The sequence below is a fragment of the Heterocephalus glaber genome, unplaced genomic scaffold (assembly GCF_053883595.1).
Source record: "Heterocephalus glaber isolate CG9 unplaced genomic scaffold, H.glaber_assembly_v1.0 deba00001472, whole genome shotgun sequence".
In the NCBI taxonomy this organism is placed as follows: Eukaryota; Metazoa; Chordata; class Mammalia; order Rodentia; family Bathyergidae; genus Heterocephalus; species Heterocephalus glaber.
In genome coordinates, this window is record NW_028258315.1 from 55802243 (window position 1) to 55826366 (window position 24124).

The 24124-nt window shown below is 33.1% G+C and overlaps 1 protein-coding gene across 6 annotated transcripts in view; it reads left to right on the forward strand.

Annotated features, from left to right (window-relative positions):
- Cntn6 (contactin 6) overlaps nucleotides 1-24124 on the forward strand; it is a 338831-nt gene that overhangs the window by 225007 nt on the left and 89700 nt on the right. For all 6 annotated transcript variants that reach the window (XM_004854219.3, XM_004854220.3, XM_087182026.1 and 3 more), the window contains 2 exons: nucleotides 2564-2767; nucleotides 4800-4902. In XM_004854219.3, coding sequence (XP_004854276.1) covers nucleotides 2564-2767; nucleotides 4800-4902 — 307 coding nt within the window. The remainder of the gene's footprint in view (nucleotides 1-2563; nucleotides 2768-4799; nucleotides 4903-24124) is intronic.

A 24124-nucleotide genomic window follows, 5' to 3' on the forward strand; every position in this document is an offset into this window, starting at 1 on the left:
ATTTGCTGTTTGTACTTCTTCATCTGAGAAATGTGTATTCATTTTAGATGCCCATTTTTGGATTGAATCTTTAAATTTGGGGGGTATGATTTTATTGAGTTCTTTATATACAATAGTCCTTTGTCTGAGGAACAGCTGGTAAATTTTTTTTTCTATTCTGTTGTTTGTCTCTTCACTGTGTTGGTGACTTCTTTTGCTGTCCAAAGGCTTTTTAATAAGATGAGATCCCAGTTGTTGATTCTTTGTAATGTTTTTCATGCTGTTGGGGTTTTGTTTATAAAGTCTTTACTCACACCTATGTCTTCAAGAGTTCTACCTATCTCTCAGCAGATTTAGTGTTTCTGTTTTAATATTTAGATATTTAGTCCATTTTGATTTTAGGTTTGTGCATGGTGAGACACAGGTCTAGTTTTAGTCTTTGGCCATATGGAAAGCCAGTTTTTCCAGTACCATTTATTAAAGAGGCTATCTTTCTTCCAGTGAAGGTGTTCGGCCCCTTTGTGGAAGATAAGGTAGCTGAGTGTGTTTGGAGTTGTTTCTGCATCTTCTAATCTGTTCCATTAATTCACAGGTCTGTTTTTTTGTTTGTTTTGTTGTGTTTTGTTTGCCAGTGCCATGCTGTTTTAATCACAGTAGCTTTGTAGTATAATTTCACATCAGGAATTACGGGGTCCCTTCCCTTTGTTCCCCAGAGTTGTTTTTGCTATTCTAGGTCTTTTCTGGGTCCAAATGAATTTTAGGAATGTTTTCTCTAATTCTATGAGGTATGCTATTGGTATTGTGATTGGGATTACATTAAAACTGTATAACAATTTTGGGAATCTGACCATTTTTACTATGTTCCTACCCAAGACCAAGGAATAGCTTTCCATTTCCTGATATCCTCTTCAATCTCCATTTTAGAGTACTCCGAATTTCTTAGCCTTCAGATATAACCACACCCATAAAAGAATGTCCTACTATACAAAAATATTTTTCTTTCTTCAAAAATTTTTGGTAATTGACAAGGCGTAGTTTTGTAATTGAAAGTCTTATACATTGCTGCTGGAGGCATAAACTTGTACAACTTCTTCAAAACTGGTAAAAATTTTGTAGTATCATACAGTCATACCTCTACCTTAGAGTCCACTCCTAGGAACTTGCCAAAATAATGCAAATATACACAGAGAGTGTTATATCATAATTGTTACTTGCACATATTACATGATAGCACAATGGTAGAAACAATTATTTATCAGAACTAAGGTGGCTAAACAAATTGCATTATTTTCACAAAATGAAATACTATTCAGCAGTGAAAAAGGAAGCACTGATAATTACAACAGCATAGCTGAACATTTAAAATGTTGGATAAGAGAAAAACATAAAATAATATATGCAGTTTGATTCCATTGTATATGAGGTATAAACAGGGACAAAAATAATCTATTGATAGAAATCAGATGATGTTTGCCAAGGTAGAGTGTTGGCTAGAAAGAATCGTGAAGTTGTTCCTCAAGAAATATAAATGTTCAATATTTTAATTTGAGATGGAAGCTCCTTAAAGGTGTACAATTTTTATAGCTCATTAAGATGAATACTTAAAATTTGTGCATTTATTTTATTTATTGTATCTTACATTCATAATTTACATTTATATACAAAATTTTTAGAGAAAGATTAATACAGTGTTTTGTAAAAGTAAGACATGTTCTGTCATCTTTATATTCTGTTTTTGCTATTTGCTCTAAGTGATGCATGTCTGCTTGTCTGATGTTTGGATAGCTCTCATTCATCCTGCTGGAATGGAATTACTTCTGTGGAGTCTTTTCTGAACACAAGTCCTCATCATCATCTCCTTCTTTGGGAGCCCTGTAACCCCTCTGTTAACACAAATGTCATCGTACTTGAAATTATCCACACTGGTGTCAATTAGAAGTGACTAGTATACTAGACTGTTATTGGATACAAGTTTTACTCTGTTAGATACTGTAAGTCCCAAAACTATCACAGAATACACATTCAGAAATTATATAAAATTCAAAGAACAAACTAAATTCTTTGGTAGTATTTTAACTTAAATTTTTAATTTAAATTTTAACAAGTACTCATAAGTATTTGTAGTTCTTCTGACAGCACATTGAGAAACTGCCTCAAAATGAGTATCTCTGAAGAAATTCATTTTGTACTTTTGAGCCAGGGATGCTTTATACCTTACAGTTTTCTTAGCAAATTCATCTTTGACAACCTATCATCATAACCTTAATCTCACAATGATAGTGATAGGCTGGGAAAATACGTAATGTGTCTTTCAAAATAAATATATATATCTATATAAAGCACTATTAGAATTATAATATGTCAATAGCTATACATAGACAATTTTTTTGTTGTTTTTGTTTTTTTTTTTTTGGTACTGGGGATCGAACTCCGAACCTTGTGTTTGTGAAGCAGGAAGCAGAACCACTCAGCTAAATCCCTGGCCTGAAAAAATTTTATTCTAATTATGAAGAAGTAGAGCACAGAATTGCCAGGCAAGAATGAACTCAGAAAGGATAATACATTTGTCTTTTCTGTTTTTCAGATTTATCTTATGCATGGACCTTCAATGATAACCCTCTTTATGTCCAAGAAGACAACAGGCGGTTTGTATCTCAAGAGACAGGAAACTTGTACATCGCCAAAGTAGAACCATCAGATGTAGGCAACTACACTTGCTTTGTAACAAACAAGGAGGCCCAAAGAAGTGTTCAAGGTCCACCCACTCCTTTAGTGCAGCGCACTGATGGTAAGAAAATGAGTTATCTTGGGAATATATGTTGTGGCTCTTAGAGCGTGGGGAGATGTGCAGAGCTTTCTGCTTTCCTCCTGTTCAGTGGAGCCAAATCACCTATGAGTTTAAGGTTCAATCCACAACTATTGTGAAAATCAGGTATTACCAAAGGTAAAATAAAAAATTCTGCAGTCCATCCACATGTTACAGTATACATGGTTCTGGATATACTGAGCCATATCTTTTCTGGCTTTGGAACAGCTTGTCTCTTCTTTGCTTAAGGGCTAGTTTGTAAATTCTGATGTTTGTTTGGGGGATCTGGCATGTGTGTATGTGTGCATGTGTGGATGCTGCCAATTTTATATACTTGTATCAGTATATTTTTAATGAACATTGTTGCAATCTGTCTTTAGGCACTCTTTTCATTTCCATGTTTGCCTTTTTGTTTCCTGTTTGTTTACCTACTGGCAAAAGGGGGAAAAATGGTAATATCCAAGGAAAACAAAGCAAACTAACATTAATTACAAGCATTGTAAAGAAGGATGAAACATAAGATCAATACTAATTTAACTCCTCCAAGAAACATAACTCAGATTGGCCTCTGATGAAGTTTGTAGCTTAGTCAAGTCATAGTTGGTATAAGATTTAAAGAACTAGAAAGTCATTCGAAGTGGAAAAATCCTAAGTTGATTCTTTCATTAAATGTTCACAGTGGGACAAGTAAAGATAGAAAAATATTTTAGTGCATTTTATGACTAGATATTGGACTTTAAATGCAATATCTCCTACAGTTTTTCTCTCCCCCCACAAAGAGTATAAGCCAAGCAAGAATATGATGTTAATAAAGGCTTACAGAGCTATGGGATCAGCTCCACAGAGGAAATTCTTACATAGGAGCTTACATTATCACTAACCACTGAATGTATTGGAAAGCTCTTATTTAAGAATTCCACAACCATGAGGTTCATTCTTAAGTCCATTTTCTCTTTTTCACTCAGTGTAAATGACTGGAGGAACTCATAAGCTAACAACTTGCATAGAGATTCTACCATATTTTTCCATTTTTTCTCTCAACACTTAGTTTCTTCTCATTGCCTTCTTGCTTCTTTTTTATTCCATTCCTTCTATTCCCTTCATCATTTTCATGGTAAAAAACAAAACAAAACAAAACAACCAGTATCATTTTCCATAATGTAAGTAAACTAAATCTCTTCTACAAGTTAGAATGGAAGAAATATCCAATGTCAAGGAAAAAAAAACCCCAGTGTTGTGAAGTGAAGTAGTTCCTTTTACTTTCTCAAACGTAAACTTTGTAATTCAATTCTTAGAAATTAAGTGTTTTTATTTTGCACTTATGTCATAATTTTCATATTTTGTGCAGTTGTATCAGCTGCCAAAAATCCATTTAAGATTGTATCACTTTAATGTTTAGTATATAAGTAAAAATCATCAAATTCTTAAAGAATCTAAACTTGTCTGATGATATTAATTAAGATAAAGAGGATGGCCTAGAGATATGTTTCTGTTTGCTATAACATCTCTTGTAGATAGTGTAATTAATAATTACAATACATTAGACACTGTCTTAGTCTAAATTTAGCCTATATCCACAATTCTTCATTGGAAATTTTAAAACTGTAGAAACATAATTTTTTGTACATGTACAGCACACTAAGCAGAAAAACTTTACTGTCCTGGCAAGCAAATATGTATCTTTTCATATCATTTTGTGGAATGACTTCACATGTTTTGGTGCAGAGATACTGATATTCTGGACTGTGCTGCATATTGGACTTCCTCCAGTTTTAACTGAAAACTTCCTCATTCCTGATTAGATCTGACCCCATGAAGTTGGTGAAAGGTTCATGGGCCCAGAAATCACTAGAGAAGGATCTTTTTTGAAAACTCAAAAGCATGTTCCCAGTTCTTAATTGGAAACACAACTTTTTATTAAGATCAAATAATCAAGTTTTTGTTAATGAAGCATTTACTTCATAGAAAACGTCTATTCTCCAGAAATGCTGCTAGTTCTTTTGATATTTAACAGGTGTGATGGGGGAATATGAACCAAAGATTGAAGTGCGTTTTCCTGAAACTATACAAGCTGCAAAGGATTCATCTGTAAAACTGGAATGCTTTGCCCTTGGCAAGTAAGGTGTTGTTTTTTTTTTTTTTTAAATGGTTGCCTGAAAAATTTTTAAAAACCTTTTTATTATTCAAACATTGCTCTAAGGTAAATTACCAAATAGATTTCAAATGCTGGGCAGTAGTGGAACTTTCTGATTGGAATTTAAATAAACATGTTTAATACTCTGAAAATGATCAGAACTGTAATTCTCCTCTAAATGTGCTGACAGTTCCTTTAGTTTGAGTATAATGAGACCCATTAAAGCCAGCACATTGCAAAAGTGTATGTGTAGTTGTATAAGATGGTGGACAAGTCATTAAACCTTGGGCATATTCTTCACTCCTTGTTACTCTACATCCAGAAGTACACTGCCTGGAGTGACTACTTGCTTAATTAATCAGCTGTTCTTATAAACAAAAAACCTGCACTGCTCATTTCCAAAGTAAGACTAATTAAAGTCCGTTGTTCAGAGGGGATAATTAGAATTGAGTCCAACCTGTCCTGCTAGTGCCCTGGGTAGTTTGCTCTACACAGTCAAGTGTTTACCAGGAAGAGGTTTGGAATAATTTAAGCCAGCAGAATATCTGCTTTTTTTTTCTTTTTCTTTTTCTTTTTGTTGCATGAAATACCCAGAACATCTCTTTACTTTTTCTGCTATTCAGAGTTTAGTTTTATTACTAAATACCAGTAAGCTGTAGAAAAAGGACAGAATTACTACATCTTCTATTTTCTAAGGTCAATGTGTCTATTCTGTGGAGTGAGATTAAATTCAGATTCTCATACTGTAAGACTAGAGCCAGGTCTGATGTCTCCATTTAATAACCTTACTGGTCTTAGTCATGCCTGTCTACAGAACACACTGTGAATTGTAAGAGTCAACTCTCATCATGATCTTCAAGTCTTACCTTTAAAACTAGGGTCCATTTCTAATGTGACATCATATTTAGAAATAGAATTATTTTCCAAAGTGCAAAACATCCTTGAAAGTATCATTCTTGACGGGAATTTAGCAAGCACAAGGACCCGAGTTCAATCCCAGGTACCAAAAAAAAAAAAGTATCATTCTTTTTATTAACTAAATGTACTCAGCAATCCAAAAAACTGCTGCCTACTGAATCTTTTCATTTCAGTTCCATAAAAAATTATGTATATCTTTAAAGTAAATTTCTTATACTATTCATTTTTCATTAATTGAAATGATATTTTATTTTCATATAGTACTAGCCTCATAGCAATTGTCCAATAAATAATTACTGATTAATGAAAATATTCTTAAGGTGACACTTGAATCAGTTTCTCTTAGTTTAGCTTTTAAGACATAATAAATTTACACTATTTTAAGCTTTTTCAGCAGTTGAGGTACACAAAAAAAATACTTGTCAGAAAAATGCTTTGAGATGATTAGGTGGTTATTTTTAAAAGAAAATCTACGAAAAATAGCAGCTGAAAAGAACATTAATACTTATTTTGTCATATTTGGCATCAGGAAATATGGATTCCTTCAACAAAGAATATTCTTTTACAAAACTTAGAAAATTATTGAGGCAAGTGCTCAAGAATCTAATGGAAATACTTTCTTAAGCACAAATCACTAATAACTTGTGTTTTGATATTATATATAAAGTAAAACCTTGGTTTGTGAGAATAATTCCTTATGCTATTAATCCAAAGTACTTGTACATCAAAGCAGGGAGAGAGAAGAACCAGTTGCGATCAATCATTGTGACTACTACAGTACTCCTATTGGAAGATATTGCTTGTTTATCGAGTTAAAATTTCATAGAAATTTTCCCTTTCCCCTTTCCCTCTCACTTTCCCTACCCCTTTTGACCTTTTCTTCCTATATCATCAATTATTCATTTTAATCATTTTAATCCTTATTTACACTTTCAGTTTCTCACACTAGAGAAAAGGAAAAAATGGAAACAAAGTCTTTGTGCATAGGGAAGGGTGGAGGGGGAGAAGAGAGCACAGGGAAAGGGAAAAAAATAACCAAGATACATCATGTGCAGGTACAAGCACCCAATGACAAATGTAAACATATTGTATACCTAAAATGTACCAATAAAAGAATTTAAGCAAAAAAAAAATTTCATAGAAATATATGCTTGTCTTGCAGAACACTCACAGATCAAGTTACTCGCAATCCAAGGTTTGACTATTTTATAATCTCGCAAGACACATCATTTTTTCATTTTATATGGGAGACTGAAGCATAGTTTAGATAAGGAACCAATTTCATTTAGTGCTTCTATTGTGAATTTAGGAATTTTTGGGTAAATGGTGAGATAACTGCTTTAGAAATCATTGAGAGCAGTTTCCATTCCCACTTTTCTTAAGAGTAATGTGATCATTAGGAAACATGCTTATAATCTCTATGAATTTCCATGTTTACATCTAAAAGGAGTTAAAAACATATCTTATATGTCTGTTGTGAAAATTAGAATGAATAATACATATGAAAACACTTAGCACTGATACTGTCATATAGTCTATAAATGTTCATTGACTCTTCTGAATCTAAATGCAGCTTCCATTCTAACTTCCATGTCCAATGTTTCAGGTAGTGGAGATGTTCCCACTAGAATATGTGTTTCAGAGAGACATAAATTCTCTTCTCACCATCACACTAATCTCTCTGCCTCAGCATTGATGACATGTAGGAAAGAAAGCAGCAATCAAGTTAAGATCTGGAGTGAAAAAGGAACAGAAGGGAGTCAACTTGATCAGTGTACTCTTCGAATTGCTCACGTATAAGTTTCCTTAATTTTATATATGTTTGAAGTATTCAAACCTATTCAAAATTAAACTGTATAAAATAAAATTTGTACTCTTTAAAACATGAGAATACCTAAAATGTTTCATAAAATTAAACTAAAAATATTTGACACAGGAATATTTGAGTTGGAAAAATAATAGTTTAAATACTTTTCAAAATATAAAATATACAATACATGTAGAAAAAATATGTTCATTATTAAATTTTTGTGGAAATCAACTGTTGCAAGTGAAATAATATGCAGTTAAGAGTGGAAAAATGAATTATGCTTCATAGAAAATTAAGAACAAGATATATTTAACAAAGAACACTTCATAAGATATTATGTAATAAAATTAATCAATATTAATATTCTGTTTATTAAATTAAAACCATCAGTACTGAATTGAAATTCTATGGAGTTAAAACAGAAAGTACCAAGTCCTGTGGTGGTAATGTGAAAATGCCCTGTATAAGAAATTTATGTATTGTATCATTGAAGTGTTGCAGTTCCTGAAATATTGATTTTTTTCATTAAATATTATTGATATGTACCACATTTATTTACATTAAGAAATATTTTCCATCCCTGAGAATATTCTTTCTCTTGATGTTGTATATTATTTTGGAATTTGCTTATTCTTCTCTGTGTTTTCTGAGCTTAGTGTATCTATACTTTGGTGTCTGGAATTAATTTCATAAAAATGTTAGGCATTACAGCAAATATTGCATTTATTCAACTTTGTTTTTCTTTTACTAATGGTGTTCCCTTTACATATCTTTTACATCATTTGCAATTACCCACAGTGTTTATATATTCTGATCATTCTTTATAATACTTTTTCTTATTTGTATTTCTGTTTGAAAAATTCTATTAAGACTACTTTTCAATTATTTATTCTTTCCTTGGCCATGTTCATTCTACTGCTGAATGCACCTGAGGCATTCTTCATTTATATTCCAGTGTATTTTATTTCTAAGATTTCCTTTTGATCTTTTCTTAGGGCTCCTATCTTTGTCCATCAGTTTTTTCATTTTGTTTCCTGTTTTCATTACAGCTTTCAGATATTAATCATAGTGATTTTAAGTTATAATGCCTGCAAATTTAACTTAATTTTAAATTCTCCGTTACTATTTCAAAATTTTTATTATATTTGCATCTAGTTCTGCCCATTGATTTGTCACTTCAGACTGTAGCTTTAGCATCCCTTGCTGGCTTGGTAGATACCTGGACTTGATGTACTGAATATAAGGAACTGAGGTAAGAGTATTTTTAGGGAGAAGTTTAATGTTCATTTGGCTAGGAGTTAGGCTGTGCTTGCTATGTGGTGTAGTTCTTTCATCAAGGACTAAACTGTCCCATCTATTTGTTTTTATCATCTACAGGTAGCTTCTTTGGGTTTCCCTACAGGAAGCTTCTTAAGTAGACTGTGAGGTTTGCAGTTGTTTCAACTCTAACTCCTTGCTATTGTGCAAGATCTCTATGGATTATGTGACAGTCAGTTCTTGTTTGCTAAGTCTGTCAGCTTTGTCATTTGTGAGTCTGTTTCTATTGACTACTCTTTCTTTAAGTCACAATCTTTTTTTGAGCTTGTTTGGATTTCTAGCAATTTTAGCTAATATAATAATTATCATAAGTCTTATGCTATTGAATGCTGGGTTATAATGTATTTACATAAAGATTGGACTTTATGCTAATAGTTAAATTACTATAAATCTGCTTTTTCTATGAATCTGATTTTTCTGTAGCTTATCATTAAGCTTCCTAAGAGTAGTAACAAAGTAAACTTTAAGACTAATTTACTAGAATCTCCCTAATGAATTATCAAAATGCTCATTAATTCTGTTCTTTTTTTTATAGTAGAACTGTAATATCTTCAAACCCTATATGAGCTCTGAAAATTGTTCTTTGCCTAGTCTTGTGTGACACCACTTCTGTGCAGATCTCTAGATCAGATTCATTTTGTAGTGACAGTTTTCTTGCACTCTGCTCTTTAGTTCTAGTCATTTTATTCTCCCCAAATTCTGACCTTTGTCTTCTCCACTCATGAAACAGTCCTGCACTACCTGTGTCTCCCCTCACTTCCTCATCTGGAAAGCTCTTCTACATAGAAAACAAAGGCTACAAAGCTTAATTCATTTATTTCCCCTCTTCTGGGGATCCGATTTTATACTCTCAGTTGCTAAATTACTAGAAAATAATTATTTTCCCGTATGTATATGTTCTAGTGTGTGCTGTTTCCAGCAGGAGCTTAAGTACAGTCTTAATTTTTTCCTCCATGTCCAGAGGCTAGATAGAGTTGTTCATGTTCATTTTAAATGTAAATACAGTCAGGTTTAGAGAAACTAAGTGACTCAACCTGTATAAGTTGTAGATCTGGGATTTAAATCTATCTCTCAGGGACTCTGAGTTCAAGCCTCAATCTCATAACAGTTTATTCATATCAAATTACCCTTTTAAATATTATGACTGAATGCCCCATATGCAGAGACAGTATGGATATTGATTATGTAGATATTTTATTTGAAGAAGGCTTGAAATTTTCTGCAAAATATTAACAATTACCTTTCAGAATAGAATTATGGATGTATTTCATTTGTATACCAACTGCTAATGACTAATACTTCAGCAATAAGGATTTAATGTTATATATGAAAAGTGACAAAAATAATTCAAATATAAATTTTTAAAAATTCGAGTTATATTTTAATAAGAAGAAATGAGTGTTTCAAAAAAACCCACACTGAATCAATGAAAAGAATAAACCCCACTCTTTTTTGTGTGATGATGCTAATTTAGAGCATTTCAAAAAATTCTGTTTCAGATGACCTTAGTCATCTTAGTTCTTTTTAGAGAACTCAGAAAATATAGTTTCATCCCTACAACCAAAATAGTAGGCTGCTAGTTGGAAAGGTCTAGGGAAAGGTTCACTGCAGTGTTTACTCATGGCATCTAACCATCTTAAACCACCACAGGCTAACGTGAGTATAGAACGATTAAAACAAATACCTGCCTGAGCCATGATTACTATGACTTTTGGGACATGCAACTCAGTTTCTGTGTTTGGGTGTGAGAGCTGACATGATCACAGGATCAGCTCCCAGCTTTTCCTCATTTATTAAATATGGCTGACTCCTATTAGCTCAGCTGCAAATTAATTGTATTGTGAAATACCCTGAGTAGCCACAGGAATAGGTGCCATGCAAATGTAATATGATTAAATGATAGATCTCTGTGTCTCTTTTGGAGAAAATAGGAGCCTTTGCATTTAGTGATTACACTTCTGGTACCTATAAATCTCTTCTGATGCTTTTGTAAAAAAAAAACAAACATTTGCTTTAAAAATTCTTAATAACTTTGTTATCATACTCTGAAATATAAATAAAATTAGCTACTGCATTGAGTGTTCTGAAAACTTTACGCAGAGGACTTTAATTATGTGTACATATATATCTCATTGATTTTTTTTCTAATTTATTGAGCAGGTTATACACAGCCTGGCTATTAATGTCAAACAATAAATTAGCAATCTCACCAAAATGCTTTTAGGTGCTCCAGAACTTTAAGATGACAGCACAGCTTGTTTTTGTGTCTGTTTTTCTCCTTACATATATGGACATAATTGTGTATTATTCTACAGTTAAGGCTCTTTAATTTACTCAGGATGACAGTAGCATTTTTAAATCAAGGTAGGTGTCCTGAGTTTCTTCAGACCGTTAACAAGTTATTTTTGTTTGTTAATCCACTAGATATTTAATCATGTCCTGTCAATATCTAATGGGTATTTTTTTTTCTTTTTTTCCCCTCATTGAATAATTAGAAAACAGAATGTCTTCTCAGGCATAGTTCTTTCATTTATGCCAAAGTTTATACTGAAACCCAATCTTTAGGTTGTTGAAAATAGCTTTCACTTTAACACAAAATTTTGTTTGGCATAAAGTTTTTGTAAAGAATACTCACATCTGTTGACGTGGCCAGCAAATCTAAGAACTGAAATCTTCAAGTCTATTATTCATAAATTGAAAAGCAACACTAACTCCCAAAAACTTTCCAGATATATATCCACTCACTCTAGCAATGAATGATTTATTTGTGGATTTATTAGGACTTGAAGGCAGCATGGTGTTCACTAAAGAGTATGGACTTTGAATTTTAAAGATCAGGGTTTAAGTTTTAAGTTCCTCTAAATAGCTGGGTAATATCGGTCAGGTTCTTATATTCATAAGGCAAGAGTAGATTGATAAATTGATTGATAGCTAGATATAGCAGGATCATTGAAGGACTGCAAATATTTTTAAATTCACCTGTGAGAATTCTTCCATCTTAATAAACAATCCCTCAATAATAATTGTTTTATTAGTTTTGGGACTTATTGAAGCTGCTTTGGCTGAGGAGATAAAAAGGCATACAAGTGAGAGAAGGTAATGATTTCTGTGTAATACTTTTTTGCTAACATGATCCTCAGAAACTTTCCTAGAATAATGGACTTATCATTTAAAACGTTTGTGTTCAGTCTTTGTAAGGAATGTTGCCATGCCCTTACTTATCCTTTGGGCAAATTGGACATCAAGCACTTCTTAAGTTGGCACTTACGTACTGAATGTCTCATTCATCAAAAATTCCTTCATTTAGCCATTCAAGAGTATTCTCTGAGGGACAGCCACTAGGCTCTGGGGAAATCAAGATGATATCAAAGCTCTGGAGAGCTACAGGGTAATGAAAATAGAACTGATACAACATTGTAAAATCACACTTTTGTGTTGGGATCAGCTCTTTCCTTCCAGATTTTCAATGGAGGAAGATTCAAGAATCCTCACTGTGAGTATTTTACTGATTAACTTTCTCTCTGTTGCTGCCCTTTATTAAATTGAGATTGTACAGGAGCACTCTCCATTTCTTTTGGAAGTACAAATTTTAGGCTATTATTATGATGGTGTTTTTTAAATCTGAGAAATAAGAGATTTTTAATAATAATAGTTTTTAAACTATTAGTTAAAATGATCCTATAAATCCATACATAGTTTTTCATATTATTAACATTTTACCTTAGTAGGGTACATTTGTTACAATTTATTCATCAATACTGATGAATTATTATTAAAATTTATACGTTATTCAGATTTTCTTTTCTTTTTTTTTTTTTTTTTACTTAATGTATTTTTCCCCTTTTGTACTGGGGGTTGAACCTAGGGCCTCATGCATGCTAGGCAAGGACTGAACAATTGCTCCTCATCCCTAGCCTTACTCCATGTTTTAAGATTCCATACCACTTAACATTGACTATTATTGTCCCTTTAGGATCCTATTGGTGCAAACAGTATGTCAAACTTTGACATATTTAACCTTGACAGTTTTAAAGGTAGATAGTAAATTTTATTGTAGCATATCCCTCAGTAAGAATTTGTCTCATTTGCTTTCTTGTAATTAGACTGTGGTTACAGATTTTGAGGAGAAAGAATGCAGAAAAAAAATCCCATTTATATTAAATTGTAATATATTTACACTTTTATCAATATAATTTATGACTGCTGATGCTGGCCAATTACCTGGCAGAAGTCAGTTTTATTGGGATTTTTTAAAATTTTATTTTATTGGTACATTTTAGGTATACAATATAATGACATTCATCATTGGAAATTTGCACCTTTACATAATCCATCTTGGTTCTTGCTTTTTGCCCCTTCCCCTGCCCTCCCTTCAACCACTCCATCCCTCCCTATTTACAAAGACTTTGTTTCCATTTTTCTATTTTCTCTTATTAATTCCATTCCCTTCTTTCCTTTCCCCTACCCCTCCCACTTCCCCTTCCCCTTTGCCTTTTTTCTTCCTATTTCACATTATCTATTATACCTTTTAGTCCTTATTTACACTTTCAATTTCTCACACTACAGAAACTATTCCGTATTTACACCTGTGTCCTATTTATTTCACTTAAGAATATTGCCTCAATGTGCATCCATTTAGCTATAAATGTCTCTAATTTCTCATTTTTTATAGTTGAGTAGTACTCCATTTTATTAAAAAAAAAAACCACATTTTCTTTATCCAGTCTCCAGTTGATGGGCATTTGGGCTGTTTCCAAGTTTTAGCTATTACAAACTGCTGCTATGAACATAAGTCCACATTCATCACTGTGATACGATTCTTTTAGTTCTTTGGGGGAGATACCCAAAAGGGGAATAGCTGGGTCAAATGGTACTTCCAGTCCTAGTTCTTTGAGGTATCTCCGTACTGATTTCCACAGTGCTTGCACCAGTCTACACTCTCACCAGCAGTGGAGCAGGGTTCCTCTTTCCACGCAGCCCAGCCAGCATTTGATATTGGTTAATTTCTTGATAGCAGCCATTCTTTCTGGAGTGAGGTGAAATCTCAGCATTGTTTTCATTTCCATCTCTCAAAAGACCAGTGATGTTGAACATTTTTTCATGTGTTTATTTGCCATTGCTACTTCTTTGTCTGAGAGATGTCTGTTCATTTCAGATGCCCATTATTGGATACGGTCTTTAAATTTAGGAGATCTGATTTTTTTAAGTTCTTTATAGATTCTAGATAGAAGATCTTTGTCTGAGGGACAGCTGGTGAAAATTTTTCCCACATTGTGGGTTGTCTGTTCACACTGCTGGTGGTTTCTCTTGCTGTGCAGAAGTTTTTTAGTAAGAAGAGATCCCACTTGTTGATTGTTTGTGCTAGTTCAAAGGCAACTGAGGTTTTGTTCATAAAATCTTTTCCTACACCAATGTCTTCAAGAGTTCTACCTAACCTCTGTTCAAGCTGGTTCAGCGTTTCTGTTTTAATATTTAGATCTTTAATCCATTTTAATTTTAGTTTAGGGCATGGTGAGGGATATACCTCTAGTTGTAATCTTTGGCAAGTGGAAACCCAATTTTTCCAGCACCATTAAATAAAGAGACTATCTTTCCTCCAGTGATGGTGTTCGGTTCCATTGTCAAAGATGAGGTGGCTGAGTGTGTCTGGCATTGTTTCTGCATCTTCTAATCTGTTCCACTGGTCCTCAGGTCTGTTTCTTTGCCAGTACCATGCTGATTTATCACAGTAGCTTTGTAGTATAGTTTCAAATTGGGAGTTGTAATACCCCATCTCTGTTACCTAGAAATGCTTGTGCTATTCTGGGTCTCTTTTGTTCCAAATGAATTTTTGGATTGTTTTCTCAAGGTCCCTGAAGTATGCTGCTGGTATTTCAATTGGGATTGCATTGAATCTATATAGCAGCTTTAGAAATATGGCCATTTTCACTATGTTGATTCTTCCTACCCAGGAGCAAGGGATGTCTTTCTACTTTCTGATATCCTCTTCAATCTCCCTTTTCAGAGTGCTGCAGTTTTCAAAGAAGAGTTCTTTGACTTCTTTTGTTAGGTTGATTCTTAAGTATTTCAGATTTTAGGCTGCTATTGTGTAAGGAATTGTTTGCCCTATTTCTCTCTCAGAGAGTCTATTGTCTGTGTAGAGGAAAGCTATTGATTTCTGTGTGTTGACCTTGTACCCAGCTACTCTACTGAATTTGGTTATTAAGTCTAGAAGACTTTTGGTGGAGTTCTTGGGGTCTTCTATATAGAGTATCATGTCATCTGCAAATAATGACAATTTGACCTCTTTGTTTGCTATCTTTATTCCTTTTATTTCTTTCTCTTGTCTAATTGCCATGACTGTTTCCAAAACTATATTGAACAAGAGTGGTGATAATGAACCTCCTTATCTTGTTCCTGATTTTAGTGTGAAAGATTTCAGTTTTTGACCATTTAGTATGATATTGGCTGTTGGTTTTTCATAGATGGCTTTTATCAGATTGAGATAGAGACCATCTATTCCAATTTTTTGTAGGATTTTTATTGTAAATGCATGTTGGATTTTGCCAAATGCTTTTTGTGCATCTATTGAGATGATCACATTGTTTTTGTCCTTGGGTCTCTTGATATAGTGTATTATATTTGTTGATTTGCATATGTTGAACCATCCCTGCATTCACACTAGGTCAGGGTATATGATCTTCTTGATGTTCTCCTGCATTCTTTTGCCAGTATCTTATTAAGGATTTTTGCATCTATGTTCATTAGCGAGATTGACCTATAGTTCTCTTTTTCAGTTGGGTCTTTCTCTGCTTTGAGGATCAAGGTGATCCTTGTTTCCAAGAATGAATTCTGGAGTATTGCTTCCCTTTCAATTTTATTGAAGAGTTTTAACAGTTGTGGCAGTAGTTCCTCTCTAAATGTCTTATAGAATTCAGTGGTGAAGCCATCAGGACCCAGTCTTCTCTTAGTTGGTAAGTTTTTAATTACATTTTCAATTTCATTGATGGATATTTGGTTGTTTAGAATTTTTAGGTCTTCTTCATTCAACTTTGGTAATTCATACATATCTAGGAATCTGTCCACTTCTGTGTTTTTCATCTTTATCGCATATAGGTTCTTGATGTAGGTATTGATGATCCTCTGGATTTCTGCTGGGTTCATTGTAATTTCATTCTTTTCATTCCTAATTGCATGGATTTGGGCCTTTTCTTTCCTTTTTCTCATAAGGTTGGCTAAGGGTTTGTCATTTTGTTTATTCTTTCGAACAACCAACTCTTGGCTTCATTGATTTTTTGTGTTGTTCTCTTAGTTTGCTTTGCATTGAATTCGGCCCTGATCTTTATAATTTCCTCCTTTCTATGGACTTTGGGATTGTCCTGCTCTTCTTTTTCTAGAAGGTTGAGGTTCAGCATCAGGTTGTTTAATTGGGCTCGCTCTGTTTTCCTAATATGAGTATTCACTGCTATGAATTTCCCTCATAAGACTGCTTTCATTGTGCCCCATAGATAACGATATGTTGTATTGTCATTGTCATTTAATTGAAGGAACTGTGTGATTTCTTCTTTAATTTCCTCTGTGACCTATTGGTTATTCAGAAGTATGTTGTTCAATTTCCATGTGTTTATGAAGTTTTTTGCTCTTTCTTTTCCTATTGTTCCCAATGTCATCGCACTATGGTCTGATAATATACAGGTGATAACTTCAATTCCTTTGCACTTACCTAAATATTTTCTATGAGCGAGTATGTGGTCTATTTTGGAGAACAAACTGTGTGCAGCTGAAAAGAATGTGTATTCTGATTTTGTGGGGTGGAACACTCTGTAAACATCTGCTAAGTTCATTTGTTCAAGAGTTTGGTTGAGTTCTAGTATTTTGTTGCTTGTTTTTTGTCCAGTTGATCTATCTGTTTGTGACAATGGGGTATTGAGGTCCCCTGCTACTATTGTGTTAGTGTTTATATGATTTTTCATGTCCGTTAGTATTTGTTTTATATAGTTGGGGGCACTAGTGTTTGGTGCATAGATATTTATGTTTTTCATCTCTTCCTCTTGGATTGTTCCCTTTACAAGGATGTAGTGTCCTTCTTTGTCTCTCTTAATCAGTGCTGGTTTGAAATCCACTTGATCTGCGAAGAGGATAGCTACTCCTGATTCTTTTCAGGTTCCCATCACATGGAGTATTGTTTTCCACCCTTTAACTTTCAGTCTATGAGTTTCTTTTTGAATTAAGTTTATTTCTTGTATGCAGCATATTGTTGGATCTTGCTTCTTGACCCATTCTGCCAGTATATTTCTTTTGATTGCTGAGTTGAGACCATTAACATTGATGGTTATAACTAATATGTATTGAGTTATCATTGTCATGACTTTTTCTTTTTGTTGGATTCTCCCCCTATGCTTTTAATTTCTTGTTGTGCCCGACGGATTCATTCTGCTGGGCTTCCTGGGGTTGTGATCTTCATTGTCTGTTCCTAGGATATTGCCTAAAAATTTTTAGACTGCTGGTTTGGTATTCATGAAGTTCATAAGGTGCTCTTTGGCATGAAAGTATCTTACTTCACCATCAATTTTGAAAGATAGTTTTGCAGGGTACATCAATCAGGTTTGGAGGCTGTTTTCCTTTAGGGCTTGAAATACATCACTCCAAGCTCTTCTTGCCTTGAGGGTTTGGGTTGAGAAGTCTGCTGTGATTCTGATGGGCTTTCTTTTGTATGTGATTTGTTTCTTTTCTCTAACTGCTTGTAGAACTTTTTTCTTCTGTTGAGTTTCTGGAATCTGAACAATTATATGACTATGTGTCAATTTTTTTTTATCAAAGCTAGTTGGAGTCCTATATGCCTTGCTTATCTGCATGTCAAGTTTTTTCCCCCTGCTTTGGAAGTTTTCTGCCATCTCTTCTGTGAACAGTTTTTTTATGTCATCTTCACTCTCTCCTGTTTCTTCATTGACTCCAATCAGTCTTATGTTATTCTTTGCATCGTCTAGCAGCTGCTGGCTTGATTTCTCATGGCCCCTTACTATTTTAAAGCAATTTTTCTTTTCCTGGTCAGTAATTACAATCTTATCTTCTATATCTGAAATTCTGGCCTCACATTGGCTCATTCTGCTGCATAGACTTTCAATGGAGTTTTTAATGTTCTGGAAATCTGTTTGCATCTATTTTTTGGATTCCATTTGTTTCCTCTGTTGGGATTCCATTATGTTCCTCAGCTCCTCTATTTTTTTTTTTTAATCTGCATCCTCTCTAGATTTATTAATCATGTCTTCCACTATGGGGCACAATCTCTGCTGTTATGTGAGAAATTTTTTCTGATTTCATTTTCTCCAGATCCTCTTTTGTTGCTAATTCAGGTAGTCCAGGTGGTTGAGTATCAGACTGTTCCCTCTCATTTCCCTTTGGGGTTGCTATGGGTGATCTGGAAGTCTGGTTCTGAGGCTTTTTTACCTGCCTTCTCATTTCGATGGGAGGGGAGTGCTGCTGGCGCCCACTTGGCTCACCTCCTCTATCCTGGGAGCTGTGACACGTTGACCCGGAAGCCTCCTACTCTGCACTGGGAGCTCAGGATATTTTATGTATAGTTATTCATTTTGTTCCTTCTTGTACTGATTCTTTAAAAGGAGGTATATACATGTGTAATTTAATTAACAAGAGGAGGAGAGTTGTACTTCACCTTCTGTAGGGTATTAGTATACATTATTTAGAATTCTGCCTGAGATATTAGTCATTTAACTACCTTTTATTTATTTTTAACAAATTGATTTACATCAGTACTGACTTGCATAGTCTAAAACTGCTTTATTTATTTTTCTGCCCAAATTGCTAAAGGACAATTGGGAACATTTTGAGTTGGCTCTTTTGCCCTTTGTTAGATCCTCACCAATATGTGGAACACTGTGTGTGTGTGTTTGTGTGTGTGTGTGTGTGTGTTAGCACTTATTTTCTGCAATGACAATATGGTCCAGGCTCATCCTCTCTATTTCCTGCTCTAGTCTTAGAGCAGTAATTTCCCAAGCATCCCTCCTTTTTTTTTTAATTTGGGATAATGTTAGACACCATGATCTGGGTGCTAGTTATCTGTCTTCTTTTCTGCTGGAGAAGCATTCATTTAATCACTTTCATATGATAGAGCAAAGAAATATGTGTGCATATACTGCCTATCATATACATATGACTAAATTTTTTTATTTATAGCTATCTGTCTACATTATATGAAAAAGTATATTCATGCTTACTATTGTCTCTGTAGTCCTTTGGATATGGATCATACTGGTCTTCATCTGATGAGTAGTAAATCTAAACTACAATAATACCATGCCACTTTGTATTCAAACCACAAATAAATGAGAATTCTTGTCATACTTTACAGCACACTAACATGTGATACTTTAAAAACTTTTTCAGCCATTCTAATAAGTGTGTAGTAGTATTTCATTCTTGTTTTAATTTGGAATTCTCTGGTTAAAAAGTTGCTCTACATTTTATGCTTAGTTCTCATCTGTTTATCTTCCTTTAAAAAGTGTCTGTTCAGATCTTTTCCCTACATTTTATTTGAGATATTTATTTAATTATAGTTTAGTTTTAAGAGTTTTTCATATATTTTAGATGCAAATGATTTTGAGATATGTGTTCTTGGAGTATTTGCTCCCAGTCTATGGATTGTCATTGCATTTTCTGAGTGGCATCCTTGCAGAGCACATGTTTTTCATTTTAATCATGTTTAATTAATTGTGTTTGCTTCTTCAGTAGATCATGATTTTGATGTTAAATGTAACAAATCATCATCCTAGCCATGGTTACATGGATTTTTCTCCTTTGTCCCCTTCTAGAACTTTTAAAGTTTTGTAGTTTATACTTTAGTCTATGATCTATTTTGCTTCAGTTTTTTTGATAGCCTGTAACTAGATTATTTTAATAGTATGTGAACATCCAATTTTTTAGCATCTGCTGAGAAGATGAACTTTCTCTGTTGCACAGTCTTTGCTCTTTTGTCAAAGATATGTTGAGTATATTTCTGTAAGTCTATTTCTGGAATAATTTCTATTGAATTGTTTATTCTTTTCCCATCACCATACTGACATAATCAGTACAGTAATAAGTTTTGAAGTCAGTACTCTAACTTTGTTTTGCTTAGTCAGTATTATATTGGCTATTTTTTGTTTTGTTTTGTTTTGTTTTCTTGACTTCTCATACAAACTTTAAAATAGTTTTATCTATCTCCACAAAATAGATTCTTGGGGTTTTTACTGATCAGGCTGAGAGTTTTGACCAAATTGGAAAAAACTGACATACTAACAATGATTCTTTCAATTCATGAGCATGATATATTTTTTAATTTAATTAGAAGTTTCTAAATTAATTTTGTGGAAGTTTTTTATTTTTCTTCATACAGATTATGTCATATTTAAACCTAAAGATTTCAATTTTTGTTAACATAAATTATATTTTAATTGCATTTTATTCAAATTACAATTGTCATTGCTAGTGTAAAGAAAAGTAATGCACTTCATCATATTAACCTCATTAGCCTATTTCTTTTCACTATTTATTAGTTCTGGAATTATATTTTGTTGATTCTTTGAAATTTTTACATTGTCCTCTATAAACAACAATAGTTATATTTTCTCCTTTCCAATATATATACATTTGTTTTCATTTTCTTATGATATAGCACCAAGATTTTTAATGCAGTGTTGACTATGGCTGGTGATAGGAAGTGTCCTTGCTTTTTTACCTCTGGGTTAGTGTGAAAGCATCAGTTTCTCACAACTAAGCATGTTAGCTTTACATTTTTCATGGACATTCTTTACCAAGTTAAGAAAGTTCCCATCTATTCCTAGTTTGCTGAGTTTTTAAAGAGTGGGTGTTGAACATTGCCAGATAATTGGGATTTTCTTTGTATCAATTTATATGACAGTAATATTTTTGTTTGATTGTGTTGCAGATTTCAAATTTTTAAATATTTATTTGATTTACACATCTGGAATAAATTTTGCCTTATTGTAGTATTTAAATCCTTTAAAACCTCACTGAATTCAAGTTGCTAATATTTTTGAGTAGTTTTCCATTTATTTCTTGAGTGACAGTGATTTGTATTTTTCCATTTTTAAAATGTCCATATTTGTTTTCCTATTATGGTAATGCTGGTCTCATCAAGTTAATTACATATTATTCTCTCTGATTTGACTTTTTAAAAGAGTGTAGGAAAATTACTGTTTCTTCCCTATGTGTTTATAGAATTCACCAGAGAAATCATTTGGGCCTGATACTTCATATCTTTAAGGATTATTAATTTTTTACTCAATTTCCTTAATGATTACAACTATTTAGATTATCTATTTCACCTCGTGAAAATTTTGATGTTATAACTTTCAAGGAGTTGGCTCATTATATTTATACATTTTAATGTTCATGAAATCAGTAATGTTGACATCATTTTATTTTTAATTTTTGTCATCTGTGTTTTCTGGTCTTTTTTTCTTTTTCTTAGCCTGGCTAAAGATTTATCAGTTTTAGTGATGCTTTCAAAGAAAAAACTTATTTTCATTGGTTTTCTCTATTGGTTTGCTGTTCTCAATCAAAGATACTTTTCTTTTTTTAAATTTTAGTTTATTAGTACATAATGATTACATTCCTTGTGGGAAATTAATACATGTACTTAACACAGCTTCATTTCTTTTTTGATCCCATTTCCCTTCTCTCACTCCATCTTCCACCCATCTCTTGAGCCTTTTCCTTTGTTTGTACATGTTTGCAGTACATAATGTTTAGATTCCTTTTGTGGAATTGGTACATGTACATAACACATCCCAGTTTATTTTTTTTCATCCTCTAGGCCTTCCCTCTGTCTTCCTTCCCTCTATCCCTTGAATCCCTTTATCTTTGAGAAATATTTTTCAATTGAAGTATTGTGATCTCCCCTTATCCAACAACAGAACTTCACCGAGTTTTAGTTTTCCATATTAGTCACTTTCCCATGGCTGGACCTCAATCCCAAATACCCATGATATGAAGGAAGAGAGGTTTAATTTGGCTCATAGTTTCAGGGGATTCAGTCCATGATGGCCTGGCTTCAAGGCAGAATCATCATGGCAGTAGGACATTCCAAAACAAAGATGCTTAGATCATGGCTACCAGGAAGAACATAAAAGCATTGCCAGAAACAAAAGCCAGGGACTATATTTAGTACCAATAATCATGACCTATAAAGTAAATTACAGAAGTGTGATTTACTAAGCCCCCAGGTATCTTCCACCCAGTCAAGTTAACGTAATTAAATTTAACCACCAAGTTATTCATGTCCACTCATGATCTGAAAACTTCAATAGAGACTTCTAGAAATAAATATAAAGATTATGAGGAAAAGAGAAAATAACACGTCCACATAACTTTTGTTATTAAAATTCTTTTATTATAATACTTGGTATTATTAATCCCTTGCTTTGTGTACAGTAATTTATAAATTCAGTTTAATCATAGACATGTATATATAGGAAAAGAAAGTGAAGATAAAATTGTGGCACTGTCTGAAGTTATAAGTACAGTTGATGGTCTAGGTATGTATCCCTTGGTGATAAGAGGAGGCTATTGTAGACTTCTGTGGGAAGTAGAAAAGAAAGATGGTGTGGGGGTGGTAACCAAGGAACAAACTAATGCCAAAAGCCAGGGACTGCACAAATGGTTTTTACATTAATGAGTGGAACAAAAGCCAGTTGGGCAAATGAGTGGCTGTCACATATTACAGAATATTAAAGTCCTTTTCATACTACCAGAATGACCAAGAAAACCATAGATCCAGGAATCAATATGCAATGGAAGCTCATAAGGAAAAGAGGGTAACAAGGGGACTAATAATGTGTTCTGTTGGCTTTTGTTCTAAACAAAACAAAACAAAACAAAAACCTGTTTAGTGAGGTTGTGTTGTTATTTTGTTTTTATTACTGCTAAAGTCACACATGTTCCTATAAGGAAATTCTAAAAATAATTCTAAAAATTAAGAAATTCTAAAACTGAACAAATAAAAAGAAAGATTAGCTTTACATTTAATTCCTCCCCTAGAGGGTAACTGACTACTCTCAGTACATCATTTGGATATACTACATATAGTCTTCTGGTGTTTTGTTTTATTTTATTTAAAAACAATGAGTATACTACTCCACATATTCTTTTGTATATTCATTTTTAATTCTTAAAATATACTATGGAAATATCCTCAGGTCATCAAATAGTCCTCTTTGTTCTCATATGTAATGACAGTGGGTTATTCTAATACTGTATAGAGTTTCAGTCAACATCCAACTGGTGAACATTTAGATTCCTCTGTTTTCTTTCTATATTTTTTTGTTATCATGTACAATAATATCATGAACATTCTTATGATTATATTTTCCCCACATCCATATAAACTTACTCAGCACATTTTTAGAAAATTGTAATTACTGACAAAGGGAAAATAAAATATTAAGTTCTCTAACATCTTGACAAATTCTCCTCAGGAGAGATTCAGTTGCTTTCAAAGACCAGAGACTTTTTTCTATGTGTGGACTCTTTTAATTATGAAGATATATTCTGAATATAACATTACACATTCCTTCCTATTTTTTTCAAAAAGCATAAATTGAGTTTTTATGATGCTATTTCTAAAATTAAATTAATTTAAAGGTTCTAAAAATCATCCAGGAAGAATATATATACTTCTGGCAGCAACTCTTTATCCCTTTCATCCCAGTCTGTCACCACCTTTCTCAGAAGACCCATAGTTCTTACTTCTATGTGATTGGCAGTTTCAGGAAAGAAAGATTTCAAATCTAAATTAGAAATGAACTGAACCAAAAAAAAAAAGTTACTATTTTTCTTATTTTCTTCCTAAAATTGAAGCTCATTTTTGAGCCTTTAATAAAACTGGAGTCAATGTTTTAAACAAAATAAAACAAACCAAAAACTGCATGATTTCATCCTCTTCTCCTTTTAAAAAAAGAACTTTTGTCTATTGGTTTCAAAACACATTAGTTCATTAGGTAAACTACATATTCCTAGGCACGTGTCATGGACTCCAATAAGGTTTAATAGTTGTTTAGAGAACAAGGCCTGGTTGTTTAGAGTCCGGTGCCTATCAAAAGACAAACTAAAGCTGAAATTCTTTTTTTAAGTTGACCCTGTATTGTCAGGCATGTTTGCCAAG